This window comes from Rhinolophus sinicus, chromosome 3, assembly GCF_057876585.1.
Source record: "Rhinolophus sinicus isolate RSI-liver-muscle chromosome 3, RSI-T2T, whole genome shotgun sequence".
Classification (NCBI taxonomy): domain Eukaryota; kingdom Metazoa; phylum Chordata; class Mammalia; order Chiroptera; family Rhinolophidae; genus Rhinolophus; species Rhinolophus sinicus.
Genome location: NC_142503.1, coordinates 64,563,901 through 64,584,556, shown reverse-complemented (window position 1 = coordinate 64,584,556; position 20,656 = coordinate 64,563,901). Strand labels below are relative to the sequence as shown.

General features: G+C 39.6%; 1 protein-coding gene across 3 annotated transcripts in view; it reads left to right on the top strand.

Annotated features, from left to right (window-relative positions):
* ERAP1 (endoplasmic reticulum aminopeptidase 1) overlaps positions 1 to 20,656 on the top strand; it is a 69,462-nt gene that overhangs the window by 34,045 nt on the left and 14,761 nt on the right. For all 3 annotated transcript variants that reach the window (XM_074328682.2, XM_019727915.3, XM_019727914.3), the window contains exons 2-10: positions 5,114 to 5,654; positions 7,848 to 7,986; positions 10,552 to 10,686; positions 13,337 to 13,457; positions 14,162 to 14,316; positions 14,650 to 14,763; positions 15,976 to 16,107; positions 19,258 to 19,389; positions 19,534 to 19,605. In XM_074328682.2, the coding sequence (XP_074184783.1) occupies positions 5,128 to 5,654; positions 7,848 to 7,986; positions 10,552 to 10,686; positions 13,337 to 13,457; positions 14,162 to 14,316; positions 14,650 to 14,763; positions 15,976 to 16,107; positions 19,258 to 19,389; positions 19,534 to 19,605 (1,527 nt within the window). In that variant the 5' untranslated portion in view covers positions 5,114 to 5,127. The remainder of the gene's footprint in view (positions 1 to 5,113; positions 5,655 to 7,847; positions 7,987 to 10,551; positions 10,687 to 13,336; positions 13,458 to 14,161; positions 14,317 to 14,649; positions 14,764 to 15,975; positions 16,108 to 19,257; positions 19,390 to 19,533; positions 19,606 to 20,656) is intronic.

Below are 20,656 nucleotides of genomic sequence, written 5' to 3'. Positions count from 1 at the left end.
CCGACAGCGGTAGCCTCTCTCTGAGCTCCGCCTCGCGGCTGGGTTCTTGCCAGCCGCGCAGTCCCCCAGACCCCGCGTAGGGCAGGACGCAGGGGTGGGTGAGTGGCGGGCTTAGGACAAGGGGGACAACTTGCGGATAGTTGCCAGACATACGAACGTGGCTTTGCGTTTACTACTGGGCTGGGGAGGGGTTACGGGGTGGGATCGCGGGGTGGGATCGGCGTCTCTCTCCCTGCTTCTCCTGTACTTTTTGCCAAACAGTTGTCGGTCCTCACTTCACTCTGGCTCTAGCTGAGTTCTACTCCGATAAAGTTCTCGAGTTTGAGCAAATTCATGTTTCCTATCCGGGTGCCTTACTCGCCAGGCGGACCTGCAAGTGAATTTCATGAGGAAGGAGAAGAGCAGACACTTACCATTTTCAGGGAGGTTCCTTGTGTAGCTCAGGTTCTAAAAGTAACAAATGCTCTGTTTTCGACCAAATGCCCAGAGGATTTGCTCTCAACTCATCTCAGGATGTGGTCAATTTTAAAAAATACCTTTAAAAAATTGTCCAGAGTCTATATTCCTAAGGAGTTGGAGTTGTATGTACTAGTACCTAGCATATTTTCAGGTGGGCCTAAACAGAAAAATACCATGTTTTTAAAAAAAGAATTAAGGTCAATTTCACATTCCATACTGTCTCAATAAAGAGAAGGGTGAGCTAACCCAGGATCAGTTGCCCCTGACTTCCTGTTTCAGTGGGCAAAGTCAGAATCACCAAAGGCAGCCTAAGTACATTTTCTAGAGTATCTTGAACTCTTCCTGACGGTAAGTAAAGTTAGGTACTGTGTTACTGCTGCACTTTCATTGACAACATTGACTGTGAAAGATTCTTTGGTAAAATCAGGTGCCAAAGCAACCACTGGAAGCTAGAACAGATCCCGGCCTTAGAACTACAGGAACCAACCCTGCCAATACCTGATTTCAGACTTCTGGCCTCCAGAACTGTGAGAGAATAAATTTCTGTTCTTTGAGAAAAAAAAAAAAAAAAAAAAAAAAAAAAAAAGATCAGGTGCCAAAGAAAAATATTTTTTAAAACTTTAAACGAGTACAGTCAAGTACAGGAAAGTCATTTAAACCCCTATCTCTGTGCTCTTAATCTGTATTCAACTGCCTCATTGATATTTCCCCTTGGATATCTCATAGACATCACAAACATACTGAAAAATGAACCTCTGATTCCCTCTCCTCCTTTTGAAATCTGTTCACTTCTGTTCTCTACCTCAGTAAAGGGAACACTTGACTACTCACATGTTCATTCTAGAAACCTGGCAGCAATGCTGATGCATCCTTTTCTTTACGTCTCCACTTCAGAAGTTGAATCCATCCATCTCCCTGTGTCTGTGTGTCTCTCCCCTCTCCCACCACCTCTCCCTCTGTCTATTAACATTACCCCAGTATAAACTACTAGCTTACTTTGTCTAGACTACTTTCTTAGCCTCTTAGCCTTCACTCATGCTCCTTTCAGCTCTCCCTGCTCCACTCAACAACCAGGGTGATTTTCTTAAAGGGTGAACAGGATCCTAGGACCTTCTAGCTCAAAACCCAATGGGTTCTCAATTGCACTTAGGATAGGATCCAAAATCCTTAATAAGCCTACAAGGTTGTGTAGTGGTCTGGCCCCTGCTCATCTCTCCAGGCACGTCTTCCCCCCTGTGTGCTGTGCTTTGGGTTCATTGGCCTTCATCACCAGCACTGTCTCCTGCCTCTGAACCTGCAAACGTGATCGCTGTTCCCTCTGTCTGGGAGAGTCTCCTTCTCCCTCTTTTCTTAGCTTACTTGAATTTGTCCTTTAAACCTCAGCTAAAAGTATCAGAGAGCCGCACTGTAAATTGGTATGACCTGTTATTTTCTCAGTATGTGTGTGTGCTTTTTCCTTCATAGGTAATCACGGCGGTTAACTATATATATGTGTACATATTTGTGTCAACTTGTTAAAAATCCCCCCTACCCACCACACACACACAGGCTGTAAGTTGGCTGAGCTCAGGGACTTTTGCTGTACTGCTGAGGTCAGCAAAACCCCTAGCACGTAACAGGCCCTCAATAAATATTTGTGGAATGAGTGATTGAAAATATTTTAACTCATTTAATCTTCACAACCATCTGTGTGACAGCTGTTATAGTACACATGAAGAAAATGAAACTGGAATTAAATTACCTGCCCAAGGTCACACAGTACGTAGCAGAATAAGAACTCAAAGGCCAGGTTTTCTTTTGTGACTGTAAGCCCATATATATATACTATATATATACTATATATATATATATATATATATACTATATATATATATAGTATAGCTATAATTATATATGTATGTGTGTGCATGTAGTTATTCTGACATTTACGCTCTCTGTATTACACGTTCCATTTTGGTTTCCTGGCACTGCATCCTCCCTGAGACACAGCCATGCTCTCTTTGGTCCTCTCTCCTCATGGACTCAATCCTGCAAAGCCTTTGATGTGAGGTCCCACTACCAGCCCCTTCAGCAGCCCATGGGCCTTGCTGTCAGCTCAGAACCAGTTGGAATTTTTGGATCTCCTCTTGACTGTTGGAGAACACTCATGGGCATCCAGAGTCCTCACGTGCTTGAACCTGCCATTTTCCACAATCTTGGGGCATGGGCTGTACCCACTAAGCTGCTGCCGTCAGAAATTCCAAATGAAAGCATCATACAAATTCTCTTTACTTTTGTTCCCCTGACTTCAAGAGAAATCCATCATTCTTCCCCTGCCGGGGGATTCTGCCTGAGGAGGTAGGGGCAGGAACTCTACTATTTTGGTGTTTAATCTTTATTCTTTTCCAAATTGCGCCAATCCTCTGTGGCTGGAAGCATGCTTTAGTTGTTTCCTAGACACAAAAACAAAAACAAACAAACACCAAATAAAAAGAAAACCTGTTCTTCCTGTTCACATTTTTTTTCTGTCGTATTTGGGTGGTGTCTTTTGAACTGGGATTATGGTGTCTCTGTAGTGTTGTTATCCTTTCTGTTTAGCCTCCAGACCTGCTCTATGGGGATGGGGGGAGGTAAGGTGCCTTTAATTGTGTGTTTGGGAAGGGAGCAGGATGGAAAGGAAGGAGTAGGGGAGAGCACATCAGTAATTATCTTGAACTATTAATAGTTCTCCCCACATAGGGCTCAAGGGATAAGACCAGGGTTTAGCAAGGATTATCTAGTAGCTTCTCAACCTGGCTCTTCAATAGAATTTCTGGGAAGTTTAAAAAAAAAATTCTGACATGTTGTCCTCATCACCGTAGATCCCAGTTTAATTATTCTAGATAGGGTTCCAGGCAACAGTTATTTTTAAAGTTCCCTAGATGACGTCAGTCCGTAGCCAGAGTTGAGAACCACTGACATGGAGGGAGAATCCCATGTATTACGATCATTTTGAGGGATCCACGTTGCAATATTACTGCTTTTCTTGTCTGATCCAAATGTCCAGGAGCTAGAGAAGTTTGAGGGAATTAGGGCCAATTACCAGGGCTAACCTGGAAGGGACTCCTGGCACTCATTAGAGAGGAATTATTGTCTAAGAGAGAGAGAGAGAAGTAGGCTAGGTTCTCAGGGCATGGATTGCCAACTCACTTAAAATTCACATTCCTTCTGGGTCCTGTGGCCTTTAAAATAAAGTACAAAATATGGTCTGTAGCATGACTCCAGCATGCTTTCGGCATAATCTTGGAGTCACTTGCTTCCTTGCCTTGGGAATCGTCATTCTCTGTCAAGTTCTGCTGGGATTCCCTTCTGTACACGTCAGTTGCCTAGCAGCCCTCTACTTTCTCCCTTTTGGCTTGAGCTCTTACCCTGGCTCGCTCCACCTGCAGTGGTTTTAATGCCCTCCCTTCGTTTCCAGATCTGACCTAATCTTGCAGAGCATACTTCTATGCTGGTCTTGCATGGTGGTGGCATCTCAGAGTCACTGCAGCCAAAGTCCCTCTCTCCCTTCAGAAATATTCCATTTTCCCCCAGAACCCACTTTTATTATTATTCTTAAAACACTCCACACTTTCTCTGTTGTGTTTCATTATTTGTGTATAAATGTTTTCTACCCTTCCAGTGTTTGAAGTCTTTGATTGTGGGATTTGTGTCTTGTGTATTATTATATCCCACACAGTGCTCAGGACACAGCCTTCTGTGCAGCAGGCATTCGACACATATTTGTTGGATTGATTGTAAGAGAGAATCCAGGTGACTGGCTGTGTTTGTCACACACTTGTGAAAATCACCATAAACTCTTGAAGTGACTCCTGGCTACATAAATATTAAACTAATACTTGAATCCCAATGTTATTAAAGGTTACTGTTATGGATACTTGCCTCCCCTCCTGCCTTGTTACTCAGCATCTAAGTCTCCTTCCTATGTTTTCTGTGTTTTAGGAACTTCGTACATTTGATAGGTGGGAAGCAAGGCTTGTCCCCCACTACAGAAGCTTCAAAGTCTAGATTCTTTCTGCACCGCCTTACCTGGTAGTGTGCGTACCTCAGCTTGGCTCTGACAATCAGAGTTCAGAGTCGGGACTTAGAATTGGAAACAAGCAATGCAAAGTTGCAGGGGCAGTGGAGCACTCACTGTGGTACCTGCAGCAGTGTCAGCAGCTGACCCCCAGGGCAGTAGGGCGGCTTCCTCCTGGTCCAGTGTGGGTGGGGAGGGGTCACCTGGTCAGATGGTTCTCTGATGTGGTTCTGGCTATCCATCTTTGCCTTTTAATGAACCTGGGTTCCCAAATGTCCTGGCAACTCTGTGACCTATTTAGTGAGCTACTCAGGATCCTCAGCCAGAGCTTGCTCTGTTGCTTTCAACCAAGAACCCTACTGATAAATTAATTTTAATTTTGAAAACCAGATGATGCGTTTTACTAGGTATTAATGACTGTTGCTGACCATAAACTTCTTTTTTCTATCAATCAGTTACATAGATAGGGAAGGTAATTTTGCTTTCAGGAAAAGATCCAGTACTTTTGAAAGTTTGTATCTATATCTGCTAATTATGGGTGGATACATTCTGAAATTGTGCTGTCTTGATAATATTTTAGTGACTTAATTTTTTTTTTCTTTTCTTTTCTTGAGGTAGTTTGAGCAAAGAAGATGACGTCTCTGTCCATCAAATGGCCACTTGGAACCATGTCATTCCTACTTTCTTCACTGTTGATTCTCTTAACTGTGTCAACTCGCTCCTGGGGTCAGAGTAGTGAAACTACATCTCCAAAAGCTAGTGATGGGACACCGTTTCCTTGGAATAAAATGCGACTTCCTGAGCACATCATCCCACGTCATTATGATCTTATGATCCATGCGAATCTCACCACTCTGACTTTCAAGGGAACCACTGCAATAGAAATCACAGCCAGCCAGCGCACCAGTGCCATCATCCTGCATAGTAACCACCTGCAAATATCTAAGGCCACCCTCAAGAAGGGAGCTGGAGAGAGGCAGTCTGAAGAACCACTGAGAGTCCTGGAATACCCGCCTCACGAGCAGATCGCACTTCTGGCTCCCGAGCCCCTGGTTGTTGGGCTCCCTTACACAATTGTCATTGAGTACGCGGGCAAGCTTTCTGAGAGTTTTCATGGATTTTATAAGAGCACCTACAGAACCAAGGAAGGGGAAGTGAGGTATTTTTTTTCTATTTTTTTTTAAAGCTTCGAGTACTGCCCATGCTACATTATTTCAGATAAATTGTCTTAAAATTCCCTTGATTATTCAATTCTTCCTTTGGTTTTGCTTTTGTGTCTTCTTTGTGGAGTTAAAAGTGGCAATACTTTTGTTTTCCTTGATTTTTTACATCTGTTTTTCATTCTGTTTTAATCAGTTTTCTTGCTTCCAGCTCTATCAGAGTAAATACCCATTTGTTTATTTAGTTAAATTTCTGGGATGTAGTAAACATTTTTAATTCTCTTAGCCTGTATATTACTTTCTTAGGGCTGCTGTAACAAAATACCATAAACTGGGTGGCTTCAAACAACAGACATTTATTCTCTGACAGTTCTGGAGGCTAGAAGCCCGAAATCAAGTGTCAGCAGACCTATGCTCTCTCCAAGTCTGAGTGAAATTCTTCCTTGCCTCTTCCTAGCTTGTGGGGGCCATTGTTTCTTGGCATTGTAGCTACATCAGTTCATTCTCTGCCTCTGTTTTCACATGGCCAGTGTCCAAATTTCCCTCTTCTTATAAGGACCCCAGTTATATTGCGTTAGGGCCCAAACTAATGGTCTCATTTTAACTTAATTACATCTGCAAAGACCATATTTCCAAATAAAGTCACATTCATAGATATTAGGGATTAAAACTTCAATATATCGGCGTGACCGGTTAGCTCAGTTGGTTAAAGTGTGGTGCTAATACCACCAAGATTGCCGGTTCGATCCCCGCATGGGCCACTGTAAGCTGCGCCCTCCTTAAAAAAAACAAAACAAAAAACAAAAAAAACTTCAATATATCATTTTGGAGGACACAATTCATTCCACAACAGCCCATTAGAGGAAATACTTTTCTCTCAGTTAAAACTTTATTAGGGATCCTCACTTGCCTTGCTTTTTTAGTTCTGTTTTTAAGGAGGTAATTTTGGGGGGGGAGATTTTATACTAAATTTTAAAATGAAATTTTATGTTAGTTGATTACACTAACTTATTTTTCTGATTTCATATTTTTTTTGAGGTTCACAAAAAGTCAGATGCTACCAAAAAGAATTTTATTTATTTTTCCTCAAAAAGAATTTTTAAAAAAGTAAAATTTATCCCTGCTAGCTCCTCAAGATAATCATTACTTCTATTTTAGGAAAGCATCCTTCCAGACTTCTCTTTGAATATGCATATTTTATGTAAATAGAGTTGTTATATTTTCTGTTTTATAAGGGAAATTCTTACATATGTTGAGGAGATGTTTTGTATAGATGAATATCACTATGTATCATTTTAATGACTGTATTAAAATGTATGTTCACTGATTTTTTTTAACTAATCCCCCGTGGTTGGAGATTAGGTTGTTTTCAACTTTTCAGTATCAGCAGCACTTGGATGAGCATCTTTGTAAATAATTTCTTTAGAATAAATGCCTAGTAGTACCGTGTGTCCCCGAAAACAAAACCTAGCTGGACCATCAGCTCTAATAGGTCTTTTGGAGCAAAAATTAGTATAATATCGGGTCTTATTTTACTATAATGTAAGACCGGGTTTTTATAATATAATATAATATAATATAATACAATACAATATAATGTAATACCCGGTCTTATATTAATTTTTGCTCCAAAAGATGCATTAGAGCTGATTGTCCAACAAGGTCTTATTTTCGGGGAAACAGGGTAAAATTGCTAAGTTAGAGTCTACAAATATTTGATATCCCATTGCCATATTCTTTACGTCTACATAATCCTGTGTATTGGCAATTTTTTTAGAGCCAAAAAGCCAATGGATATCTCTTTTTAATTTTCATTACATTGATTATTGAGGAAGCTGAGCAGCTTTTTATATCTTTCCTGACTATTTGTAGAATCTTCTTTTGTAAATTGTCTGTTTATGACCTATGCCTTCTAGTCCACTTGGTTGCTGGGTATATTCTTACTCATTTTAAAGAGCTCATTATCTGTTAAGGCTATTAACTCTTTGTCAAATAATTTTCAATCAATTTTGCCAGCTTTTTACTTGTCTTTTAACTTAGTTTAATGATAGCTTTTGTCACAGCACATATTTTTTTACTAGTGGAATCCATCAATCTTAGGGTAACTTTAGGAATTAAAGAACACACACAGAAACCTATTTTAGAGTCTGGTGCTTCATGCTGCATTATTATTTCACTTGCTATAATTTTAGGATCCTTGCATCAACACAGTTTGAACCTGTCGCAGCCAGAATGGCCTTTCCCTGCTTTGACGAACCTGCCTTCAAAGCGAGCTTTTTAATCAAGATCAGAAGGGAGCCACGGCACCTTGCCATCTCCAACATGCCCCTGGTGAGTCCGAGTTCCTGTACATCTACTCACAGGAGAAACCCATTGATTTGCTCTGACTTGTGTTACCCAGTTAACATTCGGGTCACCTGTTTTGTTTTATTGCGTGACAGACTGGTAACTTTTCTTTGTCATTTCCGACCTATGCTTTTGTTTCAAGTAACAATTTACTTGTAGTCATAGAAAGAATTGTTCCCCAAAACATGCAAGATTTCAGTAAGAGTGACACTGCAAGTCATCAGTGCTGATCGGAGGCTTCTGTAAGGAATTCACGGCAGGTCTAAATGAGAGTGCCCTTCACAAAGCACTTTCGTCTTCATTTTCTCATATGATCTTTTAAAAGGATTTTAGAGACAATGCTTTGTTGAATAAGCCTACATTTCTGGTATATAGTTATTTTCCATAATTTCTCTTTCTCTATATATACTGATATTAACAATACAATTTGTAATCATATGCACAAAATTGGGCAGAAAGTAAAAGGAAAAAAGGGATCTTTTCAGATTATTATGGTATTAAAGGTAAGTAATGATAGGCAGCTCAGTTTTCTTTAAAGAAACCATTATCCTCCAATTTCAAAGCAGATGTGGACAGTGTTTTCTCTGATTTTTCAAAGTGGTGAGAAGATGACTTTGCCAAATGAATGAAACTTACTCAGTAAATACCATCATCCTATGAGTCTGGTAGCTTAGAAAAATCATCAGCTGAGCTGACATTCTGCATCAGATACATACCAACTCCTGAAGCAGACATCTGTTCAGAAAGCTCACTGTGGATGATACTCAGGGTGGACGAGGCTTTGCCCGGAGTCCTGAAGGATGTCCCACCTCATCCCTGTGGAATATCTTCCCATCGAGGGACCCAGAGCGCCATAGACGAACCTCTAGTACAGTACTTCTCAATCTTTAAAATTTATATCCTCTGCTAAATACCTTAAGGAACCCTTCCGCAAACAAGATTCAGACAGGTCCCCCTAGAGGGCTGTCCCCTGTGAAAAGTATTCTGCAAATCTCTGCCAGGCAGGAACTTTTGTCTCCACTCTTCCCCACATTTATATATGAACATGTAAGAAGCAATTGTCATTTTCCTAATACAAATTTGAGATAGAGAACATGCAAATTATAGTTCCCTCCCCCAATATTATGTTATTGCCGCCTGGGACTGGAATTCTCTAATTAGAGAATTACAGCTTTAGAAGAATAAAGGAACAGGGAGAGACTGAATAAACAAGATTGGTGGAGAAATTCATAGGCTCGTGGGGGGAAAGCCAGGAGCCCCTGAGACTTCGTGGAGATTCTGGAGTCTAAATCCTTGGATACCCAGGACCCACTTGTTGAGGATAGGAAGATCTCTAATACGGTCTTGCCCTTGAGACAGGAAAGCCTTCACCATGGCCGAATAGGAGTGGCCTGAACTCAGGCTGCAGACAGGGAGTTGAGGGGAAGGACAGTGGATTCTCAAAGGATCTTTTTTGGAGGCTAGAAAAGCAAACATACCATTGGAACTTAAAAGTGTTTGGGGCAGGAGTTAATCACATTTAAATTTGAATTAGTTTAATTAGCTTACTTTCTGAATAATTAGCACGACTTCAGGAATGGAAATTTTGGTTAGGGGTGGGTAGAAGGCATTTTAAAAAGAAAAGGTAATTTGGGGTCCTTCAAGTGTAAACCTAGGTTGGCTATCAGAGTTTAAGGTTTAAATCCCCAAAGGGTAATTGACTGGTGAGTAATACGAAGAAGGACCAGGGTGCTGACAAACAGGTGGAAATGATTACAAGAATAATGCATGTGTAAACAATGGAATTCCCCAGGCTAGTTTTGGAGGGTCCTTTTTCCAAGATCTTGCCCAGTGCTTTCTGTTAGCTGAGGTACCAGACTTTGTTCTTTGAGAGCAGACCTCTTAGACTGTACCTCCGTCACCCCCATCCTGTTCATCAAGGCTGCTTCCTGATTGCACTTAAAAGCTGATTCCAATGAAGCACGTCAGAATTTGGAGGAGGTCTGCAGAGTCAGGCCCAGGCACCGGTTACTTTCAGTTGTTTAGGAAACAGAAGGTCTTTTTAGGTTGTGTTTGGTTACATACTTGCCCAGTGTAGAAAATAGTTGACATTGAATTTATAGATAATTCTCATACCTGTATGTAAGAGCAAGTAGACTACATCTTGGCAAAACCAGCGATCTCAGCTTTGCTTTGTCCCACCCACGTTATCAATCTTCATAAACCAAATATTAGTCAGTTTGCAGTCATCTGGATTTAAAGGAAGTTAAGTGGTAATGGTTGCACAACTCTGTGAATATAATAAAAAGCCTATGAATAGTGTACTTTAAAATGATGAATTTTATGGTATATGAATAATATCCCAATAAAAAAAGAAATTAAGTAGAACGGTTTGGCCTTAATATCTGAATTACAACCAGTTATTCGATAGAGACATTTTAAAATAATCATACCAATGTCATGCCATATACTTTCAATATTATGTCTGGTAGTTAGGAAGTTTCTTTATAAAATGTATTCAATGTATTGGATAATTGGATTATTTGCTGATTTAAGTTATTCTGATTTTAGGTGAAGTCCGTGACTGTTGCTGAAGGACTCATAGAAGACCATTTTGATGTCACTGTGAAGATGAGCACCTACCTCGTGGCCTTCATTATTTCTGATTTTAAGTCTGTCAGCAAGATGACCAAGAGCGGAGTCAAGGTGAACCTGTGATTGTCACATTGGGTGACCAGCTCGTCCTGGTCTGCCTGGGACTGTCCTGGTTTTAAAACTGGACGTCCACATTCTGGAACCTCCTCTACTCAGGCAAACCAGGAGGGTTGGTCATCCTGTTGTCACAGATGCTCATATTTACAGTGAGTTTCTAATAACAAAAACATGTGGAGAGGCTTGGCCTGGCCTGGGTCATGGTCCTGGGCCCACCACTAATTGGCTTTCTGACCTTGTCCCTGCTCCCTTTGGAACTTGTTTGTACTTCTTTAAAGTGTATAAATTGGACTAGATCCTGCAGTGGTTTCTAAGGTTGCTTCTGGCTATCTGTGCAGTTTGGAAATGAACATCATTGAGTATCTGGGCAGAGAATTTCCAGCCACAGGAAGGAAGATAGAGCAGTCTGCTTGGAGTATTAAATGGCTCTGGGGAGAGCCGTTGGGCCAGGAATACTGGAATACTGGGGACAAATGTCCTGTTTTAAGGAGCATTTGACCCTTGTCTGAGTATCATTGTGTAGTGCACAGCATACAGTTGTAGCCTGTGGCTCTGAATGCAGATATGTTTTCTGGTGAGAGGGGTGGGACGCTGTATTTGAAGATACCACATTTAATTGTGCTGGTTTTCACAGGCCTGAATAGTTAGGGTTTCTATGCTGAATTGCCTCTTGTTCCTATAGGACTGGGGCTTCTTACCCTTGTAGAGCTGTCTCTAACTCCACCTGGGGAGTTAGAGGTGATGCTTGAGACTTGGATGTAGAGAGCAATCTAAATTCATCAGTGAAACTATCAGCAAAAACACCCTCATTGATTTGCCCACTTTTATGAATCCTTTATGAACAATTGTCTTTCATAATGTCTCTTCCATACTGTGATACTGTGATTTATAATGAGAAATACGTATTTGGTCTTCTTCCTGCTTCTGGCACAGAGCTCCAAAAAACCCTTATAGTTTCCTAAGAGAGAGATGAAGGTGTCTCTTGTTATGTTAATGAGGTGATTTTAGAAAGCCCCTAGTTAACCTAAGGATGGGGGCTGGTTGCCAGGAACCAACCATGTGATTGGAGGGAACTTGCAATCCCACCCCTTGACCTCCAGCTGGAGGTCGAGTTTAATCACCAATCGTCAATGATTCAATCAATCATGCCTGGGTCCATGCCACCATAAAACCCCCCAAGGACAGGCTGGGAGGCTTCTGTGCTGGTGAACGTGTGGAAGTGCTGGCAGAGTTGTGTGCTAGGAGAGGGCACTGAAGCTCTGGACCCTTCCCCACATCTTGTCCTGTGTGTGTTTTCATTTTGGCTATTCCTGAGTTACATCCTTTGACAGTGAACCTGTAATCTAGTAAGTAAACTGTTTTTCTGAGTTCTGTGAGCTGCTCTAGCAAGCTAATCACACCCAAACAAGGGGGTGTTAAACCTCCAATTTATATCAGCTTATTCAGAAGTACAGGTGACACCCAGATGCGACTGGCACCTGAAGTGGGGGTCAGGGGCCGTCTTATAGGACTGAAACTTTAACCTGTGGAATCTGACGCGGTCTCCAGTTTGATAGCATCAGAATTGAGTTAAATTGTTGAAGAATTGCTTGGTGATGTGGGGGAACCTCCGCGGGACCAGAGACTCTGCATGACACTCCCCCCAAAACTCCCCCATTGGAATTGGGCCCCAGAACCCCTTTTACATACTAATATTTTTAGTGCTTTTATTTCTTTAAGCATATTAAGCATACATTTTATGTTCTGTATCTAGTGCTTGTCATGGTTGAAGTCTTTGTGTATCTGGGTCTGCGGTTTGTGTTTCTGCTGGCTCTTGCTCACGCTGTCTTGTTTGTTTGTGAATATTGTGAATTTGTCTGTGAACTTATATTACCTGAGTTGAAGGTGGATTCTAACAGAAAATTTGTGTTTGCTCTTGTCAGGTGACTGGGAGCATTGACCAACCTGGGAACTACTTTAAATTATTGGCTTTGGGTTTTGGACCACCTGGTTATTGTGAGTCCAGTTGCTAAACAGCATGAAGGTTGGCTTTTAGCTACAAATTCTCTGAGGAGGTCTCCCATTCTCCCCCACACAGTACCAGGCTTTGAATACGAGATTTTTTTCCCCTTGCAGTCTCACCGAAGAAGGGGTTGGTTATTTACAGTTCACCCTTACAATAAGGGCGTGGTCCTTCGGGGTTCAGCTGTATTTTTGCAGAGGTGCATGTCCTAATTACACTGCCTACCTTGAGCAGACTCTGGACTTTGTCGCATATCCCCAAGTCTTTCAAGGCCATGAAAACCAAAGCTCATGTCCCTCCATAGGGGCCAGTGTCCTCAGGGCAAAAGCTGGCTGCAATGCCCCGTTGACTTCTGAGGGTCCTGCTGTCACTTCATTTATGGCCTGAGTGGTCTTTTTCATTATCTCATGAAACGTTTAAGGAGACATTTTTGTATATGTTATACAGCATTTGTAGTTGTTTTCAAGAAGGGAGTTGATCAGGAACAGCCAACATTAATACAAGAGCTAGAACTTTCCATTGCCTTCTTTAATATTGGCAACCACATTCCACAACATGAAGATGTTACCGTGGGTCTTCTCTATGGTTGTGGAGAGAAGCCATTATGGTATTTGAATAACTTGCTTGTGCCTTTCTCTTCAGGTTTCTGTGTACGCTGTGCCAGACAAGATAAATCAGGCAGATTATGCACTGGATGCTGCGGTGACTCTTCTAGAATTTTACGAGGATTATTTTAGCATTCCATATCCCTTACCCAAACAAGGTAGAGATTTTGCACAGATGTTACAACTTGTGGTATTTAATGACCCCAGTCATAGATCATATCCCCCTAATTGGTATCCCTGTGGTTATCTCAGCAGCCTCTCAAGTCTTTAAAACCCTGGCAGGTGTCAACCATCATACTCACCCCTGATCTACACAATACGCTTATAATAGTAAAGACAGATCTTGGTTCAGTTCCTGAGGCACATGGCATGGGAATAATTTTGCTTTCGCACTTTAAAGAGAAACCCAATTACATTGCAATGTTTTCATTATTGGCATGTACTTGGTAGGAACATAGATGCTCAGTACATTTTTTTTGAATGAGTAAATTTACGCAGCATAAGAAAATCTGCATTTTCTTTCTTATAAGACCCTTTAAAAAGATTTTGTTTGAGGTTTTTAGGTGTATAGGGTTCTTGGGCAAAGTAGAGTGGATTATTTCAAACTCCATGTCAGAAAGTTAGAAATGGAGTCTGGAGACCCAAGTCTGACTTTGTCACACAGTAGCAAAGGGACTCTGAATGAGTCTCTAAGCCCCTTTTCTCCATTGTGAAAGGCTCTTTCCATTGAGAATTCCATGATTCTGCACGGACAGCTGAGATTTTCTTTTGATCCCTACATCCATCCATTCTGAAAGTTAGTGTGTTTGGGCAATGTGTAGTTTAGAGATTGTTAATATATTTGTATCGCTTCCTTCCCAAGATCTTGCTGCTATTCCTGACTTTCAGGCTGGTGCTATGGAAAATTGGGGACTGACAACATATAGGGAATCTTCTCTGTTATTTGATGCTGAAAAGTCTTCTGCGTCAAGTAAGCTTGGCATCACCTTGACTGTGTCCCATGAACTCGCCCACCAGGTACACAAGCTCAGTCACACTTTTAATAAAGTGTAGTTAAACTGTATCTGTATTGCTGTTATGGTGTATATATATGAGGCTATTCATATGTTGCTAATTTTTCCTATAGGAAAAAATGTAAAGCAGAAATTCTTTAAAACATTAGATACCATGTTTTATAATGCATATGGAAAAGATTTTTTTTACTTTGATAAAGTAGTAGTTATATAAATATGTTCATATAACTGACATTACATGTATAAAATACTTCCTTTTGAAGGTCTTATATTTATGGTGGTGTGGATAATCTGGTCTCCATAGAAATGTGAAGAATCAGTATTGTTTTTCTTTCAGTGGTTTGGGAACCTGGTCACTATGGAATGGTGGAATGATCTTTGGCTCAATGAGGGATTTGCCAAGTTTATGGAGTTCGTGTCTGTCAGTGTGACTCATCCTGAACTGAAAGTTGTAAGAAGTATTTACTTATTTTTTTACATTTCAGGTTAATCTCTTGTTTTCTTCAATCTTGCTAGAACATATTTACTGGTCTTTGATTATAGAATTCATAGATTAATATTATAACTCCCTTGGGAGTTTAGCTATGAATCATGTTCTCAAATGCTAATTAACTTTAAGATATATCACAAAGGCTCATTTGCAGACTGGATTGTGAATCTATATGACTGTTAAGAAATTTAGTGTTAAATTTTGTCCTCCCTTAATATTAAAGAAATAGAAATAATGAAAGCCTGTCTGTTCCATATTATTTCCCCAACCGTCAGGTTGCTCACTAAAGAAGTATAAGGTACAGATTGCTATTATTTCAATAGAATCCTACTTGTCAAATCAAATGAATTATGCTTAAGGCAACTGCACATTTGATTGTGTATGAACCTAGACTCATAGGTCATAGATTTAATGCTTTGGAATCTCTACATGTTTATTTTTAAAAGTCATGTGTTTAACTTGTGAAAATCACATGCAGTAAAATTAAAGAATCCATGTAAACTTAATGTAAAAAAAAAAAAGCAAGACCTTTACCCTATTATAATTTTCATTTGTGCATATTTATTTTCAATTTTAATCTTCCTATATGCGTAATCGATTTATACATAGTTATAATGTACATTCAATTATTACATTGTAGTGTAATATTTTCCTGTTTCCACATAATATTTAAAAATGATTATGTAAGCATATTATTCCATTGGGTAATATGCTCTAGTTAGCAGTATTCCCTAATCTTGCTTAATTTCTTGTCCTCCATTATTTTTTCTTTCACTACATGGTTTTAAAGCTAAATTTCTTTGCTTTAGAATAGTATAGATGATGATTGGAGATGCTGATATCACTATGCATTTTACTTTCTTGGATTGTTGCTGTTTGGCTGTAGGCATAATTGTTTTGTTTTCAAATTAATATGAAATTTTCTTTATTCTAAAGTGATAAGTAAATATTTAAGATGAGAGAAATCTAAAGTGTTTATCTAAAATTGTTTTTTGGATGCTCTTTAGAAGATAGTAATTCAATTTTATTTTGTAAATTCTATAAATGTAGAATATATTGGACCAGAAATTTGAAGTATAAACCTGTTATCTCAGATCAAACCTTCTTCCTTTCATATGTTTCCTCTAAATGTAAAGCATAGGTGATAATTTTTTTTTTTTTTTGTCTCAATAGGAAGATTATTTCTTTGGCAAGTGTTTTGATGCCATGGAGGTAGATGCATTAAATTCTTCACACCCTGTGTCCACACCTGTGGAGAATCCTGCTCAGATTCGGGAGATGTTTGATGATGTTTCTTATGAAAAGGTAAAAATGGATTACAAGGGTGCAGTTTGCATACAAAACTTATAAATCCTGGGGTGGAGAGGTTCTAGATGGGGTTGTGGGTGGCTTTCCTTCGTAAGGAGCAACCCAGATTGAATGCTTTCTATTCTGACCCCTGCTGGCTGGAGTTCCCTCATTTAGTTCTAACTTGTATTAACTTGCAATTTGGCTTGTAATCCTAAAGATCACATTATAATCAATTCTTTATTTGCGCTGTCATAAGATGAAATTTATGGGCCTATAGAAACTCTACCTTTTATTTATTATGCAACAAATAAGTCTTGATTGAGCATTGCCTTTGTACTATGCAAAAATTCCTGCCCTTGTGTCAGGAACGGTTTGCATTTTGACTGTATAATATTGTCCTGCACAATGTGTTTAATAACAGAATTGGGAATTGTTGCCAACATTTAATAACTGGGAGATTTTATATAATCAGATCTCTGGCTTCTCAGGGATGAGGGGAAGGTGGATTCTGGTTATGATGGGCCTGTGTTTCCTCCTGGCAACATAGCCTGGAGCTAAATCACAGCTCCTTCCTTCTTTATGAGATCCAGGTCCAGGTTTTCCACTCACTCTTCCATTCCCATCCTTTCTATTGTCTGCTCTCTGAGGCAGAGAATGTGTTATTTATCATTGTGCTTGGCTGTTTCACTTGTAGCAGACAGAAAAGTATTTCTTGTTTGGGTGTTTTTGTAGTAGAGCAGGGGAGATAAAAACATATAAACAGACACATAGATCAATGGAACAAAGACTCCAGAAATAAACACACACATACATGGTTAATTTATGACAATGATTCCAAGTACATACAATAGGAAAAGGACACTCGCTTCAATAAATGGTGTTGGGAAAATGGGACATACAATAGAATGGAACTGGATCCCTATCTTATACCACTGACAAAAATTAAATCAAAATGGATTGAAGACTTAAATGTAAGATCAGAAACCATAAAACTCCTACCAGAAAACATAGGGAAAAAGCTCCTTTTGACGTGGGTCTTGGCAACAGTTTTTTGTCTATGACACAGAAAGTACAAGCAACAAAAGCAAAAACAAACAAATGGGACTAGATCCTACAAAGCTTCTCTACAGCGAAAGAAACAATGAAAAGACCACCTATGAAATGTGAAAAAAGTATTTGCAAAACATATATCTATTAAGGGGTTAATATCCAAACTATATAAAGGAATAATACAACTCAATAACAAAATTAATCTGATTAAAAACAGGGCAGAGGACCTGAATAGATATTTTCCAAAAAGGACATACAGATGGCCAGTAGACATATGAAAAGATCTTCAACGTCACTAATCATCAGGGAAACGCAGATCAAAACCATAATAAGATATCACCTCACACCTATCAGAATGGCTACCATGAAAAACACAAGAACTAACAAGTGTTGGTAAAGATTTAGAGGAAAAGGGAACCCTTGTGCACTGCTGGTGGGAATGTAAATTGGTGCATGCTCTATGGAAATCAGTATGAGTTTCCTCAAAAAATTAAAAAATAGAACTACTGTATGAACCAGCAATTCTTGTGCATATTTATCCAAACAAAATGAAAACACGAACTCAAACATATATGCACCCTCCATGTTTATTGCAGCATTACTTACGATAACCAAGATATGGAAACAATCTAAATGTCCATTGATGAATGAATGGATGAAGGGTGTGTGGTGTATATACATATAAAGTGGAATATTATTCAGCCATAAAAAAGAATGAAATCTTGCCATTTGCGATGACATGGATAGGCCGTGAGGGATTTATGCTAAGTGAAATAAGTATGAGAAAGACAAATGCCATATGATCTCACTTGTATGTGGAATGTTACAAAGAAAAAAAACCAAAAAAAACAAAAAAAATAAGCTCATCAACACAGAACAGATTGGGGTTGCCAGAAGCAGGTGATGTGAGGTGGGCAAAATGGGGGAAGGGAGTCAGAAGGTACAAACTTCTAGTTATAAAAAAGTCATGGGGATGTAATGTACAGCATAATGACTACTTAATAAAGTATTGCATATTTGAAAGTTGCTAGAAAGTAGATCTTAAAAGTCCTTATTGTGACAAGCTGTTAAGTAGACTTGTAGTGATTATTTTGCAATATATACAAATATTGAATCATGTTGTACACTTGCAACTAATGTTATGTGTGAGTTATATCTCAATAAAATGTACAAATCCTGTTGTCAGGCATATGCATTTCATGTAGATATTCGGGAATCCAGGCTTTGCCTATCTTGTGACTCCACCTAGAGCCAGAGAGAGAGAGTGCCTCCACCTTCAGGGGACTTATGCAATTGTCCCAGAAAAGGAGACTTCAAGTTATATTTTAAAGGATAAATTGAGGCTTTCCCAAAAAAAAAAAAAAAAGTAGGAAGGGCTTTCTAGGAAGAGGGAATCATAATTTCTTAGAAAAAGATGATTTAAAAAAGGATGTATGTTAAAAGAAGGGACAGAGAAAAGTTCCTAGAGATTAGAAACTTGTATTGAAAAAAAGTGCAGGAGGAAAACATCAAAGAGCATTTTTCTTAACTTTGGACTACTTTCTTCATTTATGTCCCTCCTCTGGTCAGTGGAGGTATTTGAGTGTGTGAGCCACAGTTGACAGTAATGGGAGTGGAGGGGAAAAGAGCTCTTAACGCAGGAATCCAGAAGATCTAGGAATTCTCTTGCTTCCTTTCTCATTGTTACTCTTGCCCTCCCAGTCTTCTCCCTGGGCTCCACCATTCCTTACCTGGTACTCACCTCTGCTTCCACCTCTTGTACCACCTCTCCCCACTCCTGCCCCTCCCTCCCCAGAGTGGCACTGAGAAAGTCACATGGTGGCTAAAGGTTCATGGTTAAGTCTGCACCACTGTCCACTCACCTGTGGTAATGGGAGCTGGCAGATGATATTAATTTGCCCGCCAGGAAGATTTGGTTATTGATAGACAGTAATGGCCCTGGCAGATTAAGAGCATAAACAGTTAAGTTCGATCCTCTGCCTCTAATTGTTTCACAAATAGCCATTTTAATGGTTTCTGGAGTTGCATTTCAAAAGAATTATTCCAAAATAAAGTGCGATGGTTGACTAGATTGAGGCCAAACTCCACCTGACACTTATTTGTATTGTCTTTCAGGGAGCTTGTATTTTGAATATGCTAAGGGATTATCTCAGTGCCGAAGCATTTAAACGTGGTATTGTGCAGTATCTCCAGAAGTATAGCTATAAAAACACAAAAAACGAGGACCTGTGGAATAGTATGGCAAGTGTGAGTATGTTTTCGTGTATCTCTACATTTGGGCTTGACAGGTTTATTATCACCTTTTTTTTCTGCACGATATTAATCTCTCTCAGAAGAATTTTGAGTGTTTTTTACCGACCTGAGAGTGATGTGTATATTTTTGGTTTTTAGATTTGCCCTACAGATGGCACAGAAAGGATGGATGGCTTTTGCTCTAGAGGTCAACCTTCATCTTCATCCTCAGTAAGTTTTTACATCTGTACACATCACCCCTCAGCACATTCTCTTACTCCATATCCTTTGAAGGATGGCTCTGTGCCAAGCTTTCTGAGGTTCTTGATTATATCACCTTCACCCTCTGTAAGACTGCATTTAAATTATGCCAGGCTGACAGTCTTTTACAATTTTTCTTAAAAATTATCTACACAGGGGAGTTGCACAGCCTTCTTTGGTAACACGTCTCACTGACACTAATTTCTTCAGCCTCACTCTCTGTAAAGCAGTGAATTTATGACATGTTTCTGTGGGAGATTAGGGCTGTATCGGTCAGGCTATGCCGATCATTTCTTCCATAGCTCTTCATTTGTGAAAAAACAAATAATGCCGGTGAGCATTCTTGAGCACTTGCCATGTGTCAGGCACGTGCTAAGCACTCGTGTATGTTATCTCCATTACTCTTCACAACAAACCTGTAAGTGGGTACTATTATCCTGATTTTTACAGATGGGAACATGAAATGCAAAGGCATATGGTCAGTAAATTTCAGAGCGGGAATTTGAATTTAGGTCTAACTCATGCTTTTAAATAATAAGCTGTAAAGAGTTAATAACATCTGAGTCACAAAACAGTCTGAGCCTTTGTTTATCTGGACTTGAATATTTTCATAGGCAGCTAAGGAATAGCCTGGAGATTTAACAGAATTTTATGTATATTTTTATTTTCCTGGAGTCTTTGTTATTAGAGATAGCTTTATTCAGTAGTTTCTAGATTTGTTCTGTAGCATATTTTATCCTTTTACTAGCTCTTAAATATTTCTTGAAAGCTTTTCTCGTATCAAAGACTATCCTCTTTTGAGTTGACTGTTGTTGAGTGTGGGCCATCTGGGTGTTATCATTTTGGAAGTGCAGGCTCTTGACTGAACATTTTTTCCCACCTTGCTTGTTGGAGAGCCAGCATAATTACATAGGTGTTGAACACCGGGCCGCTTTCCCTTCTCTACTTTCATTCATTCACATGCTTGCTTTGTGCTTGGTGTCAAGCCCAAAGTATGCCCAGTAAAACCAGGTATGGCAAC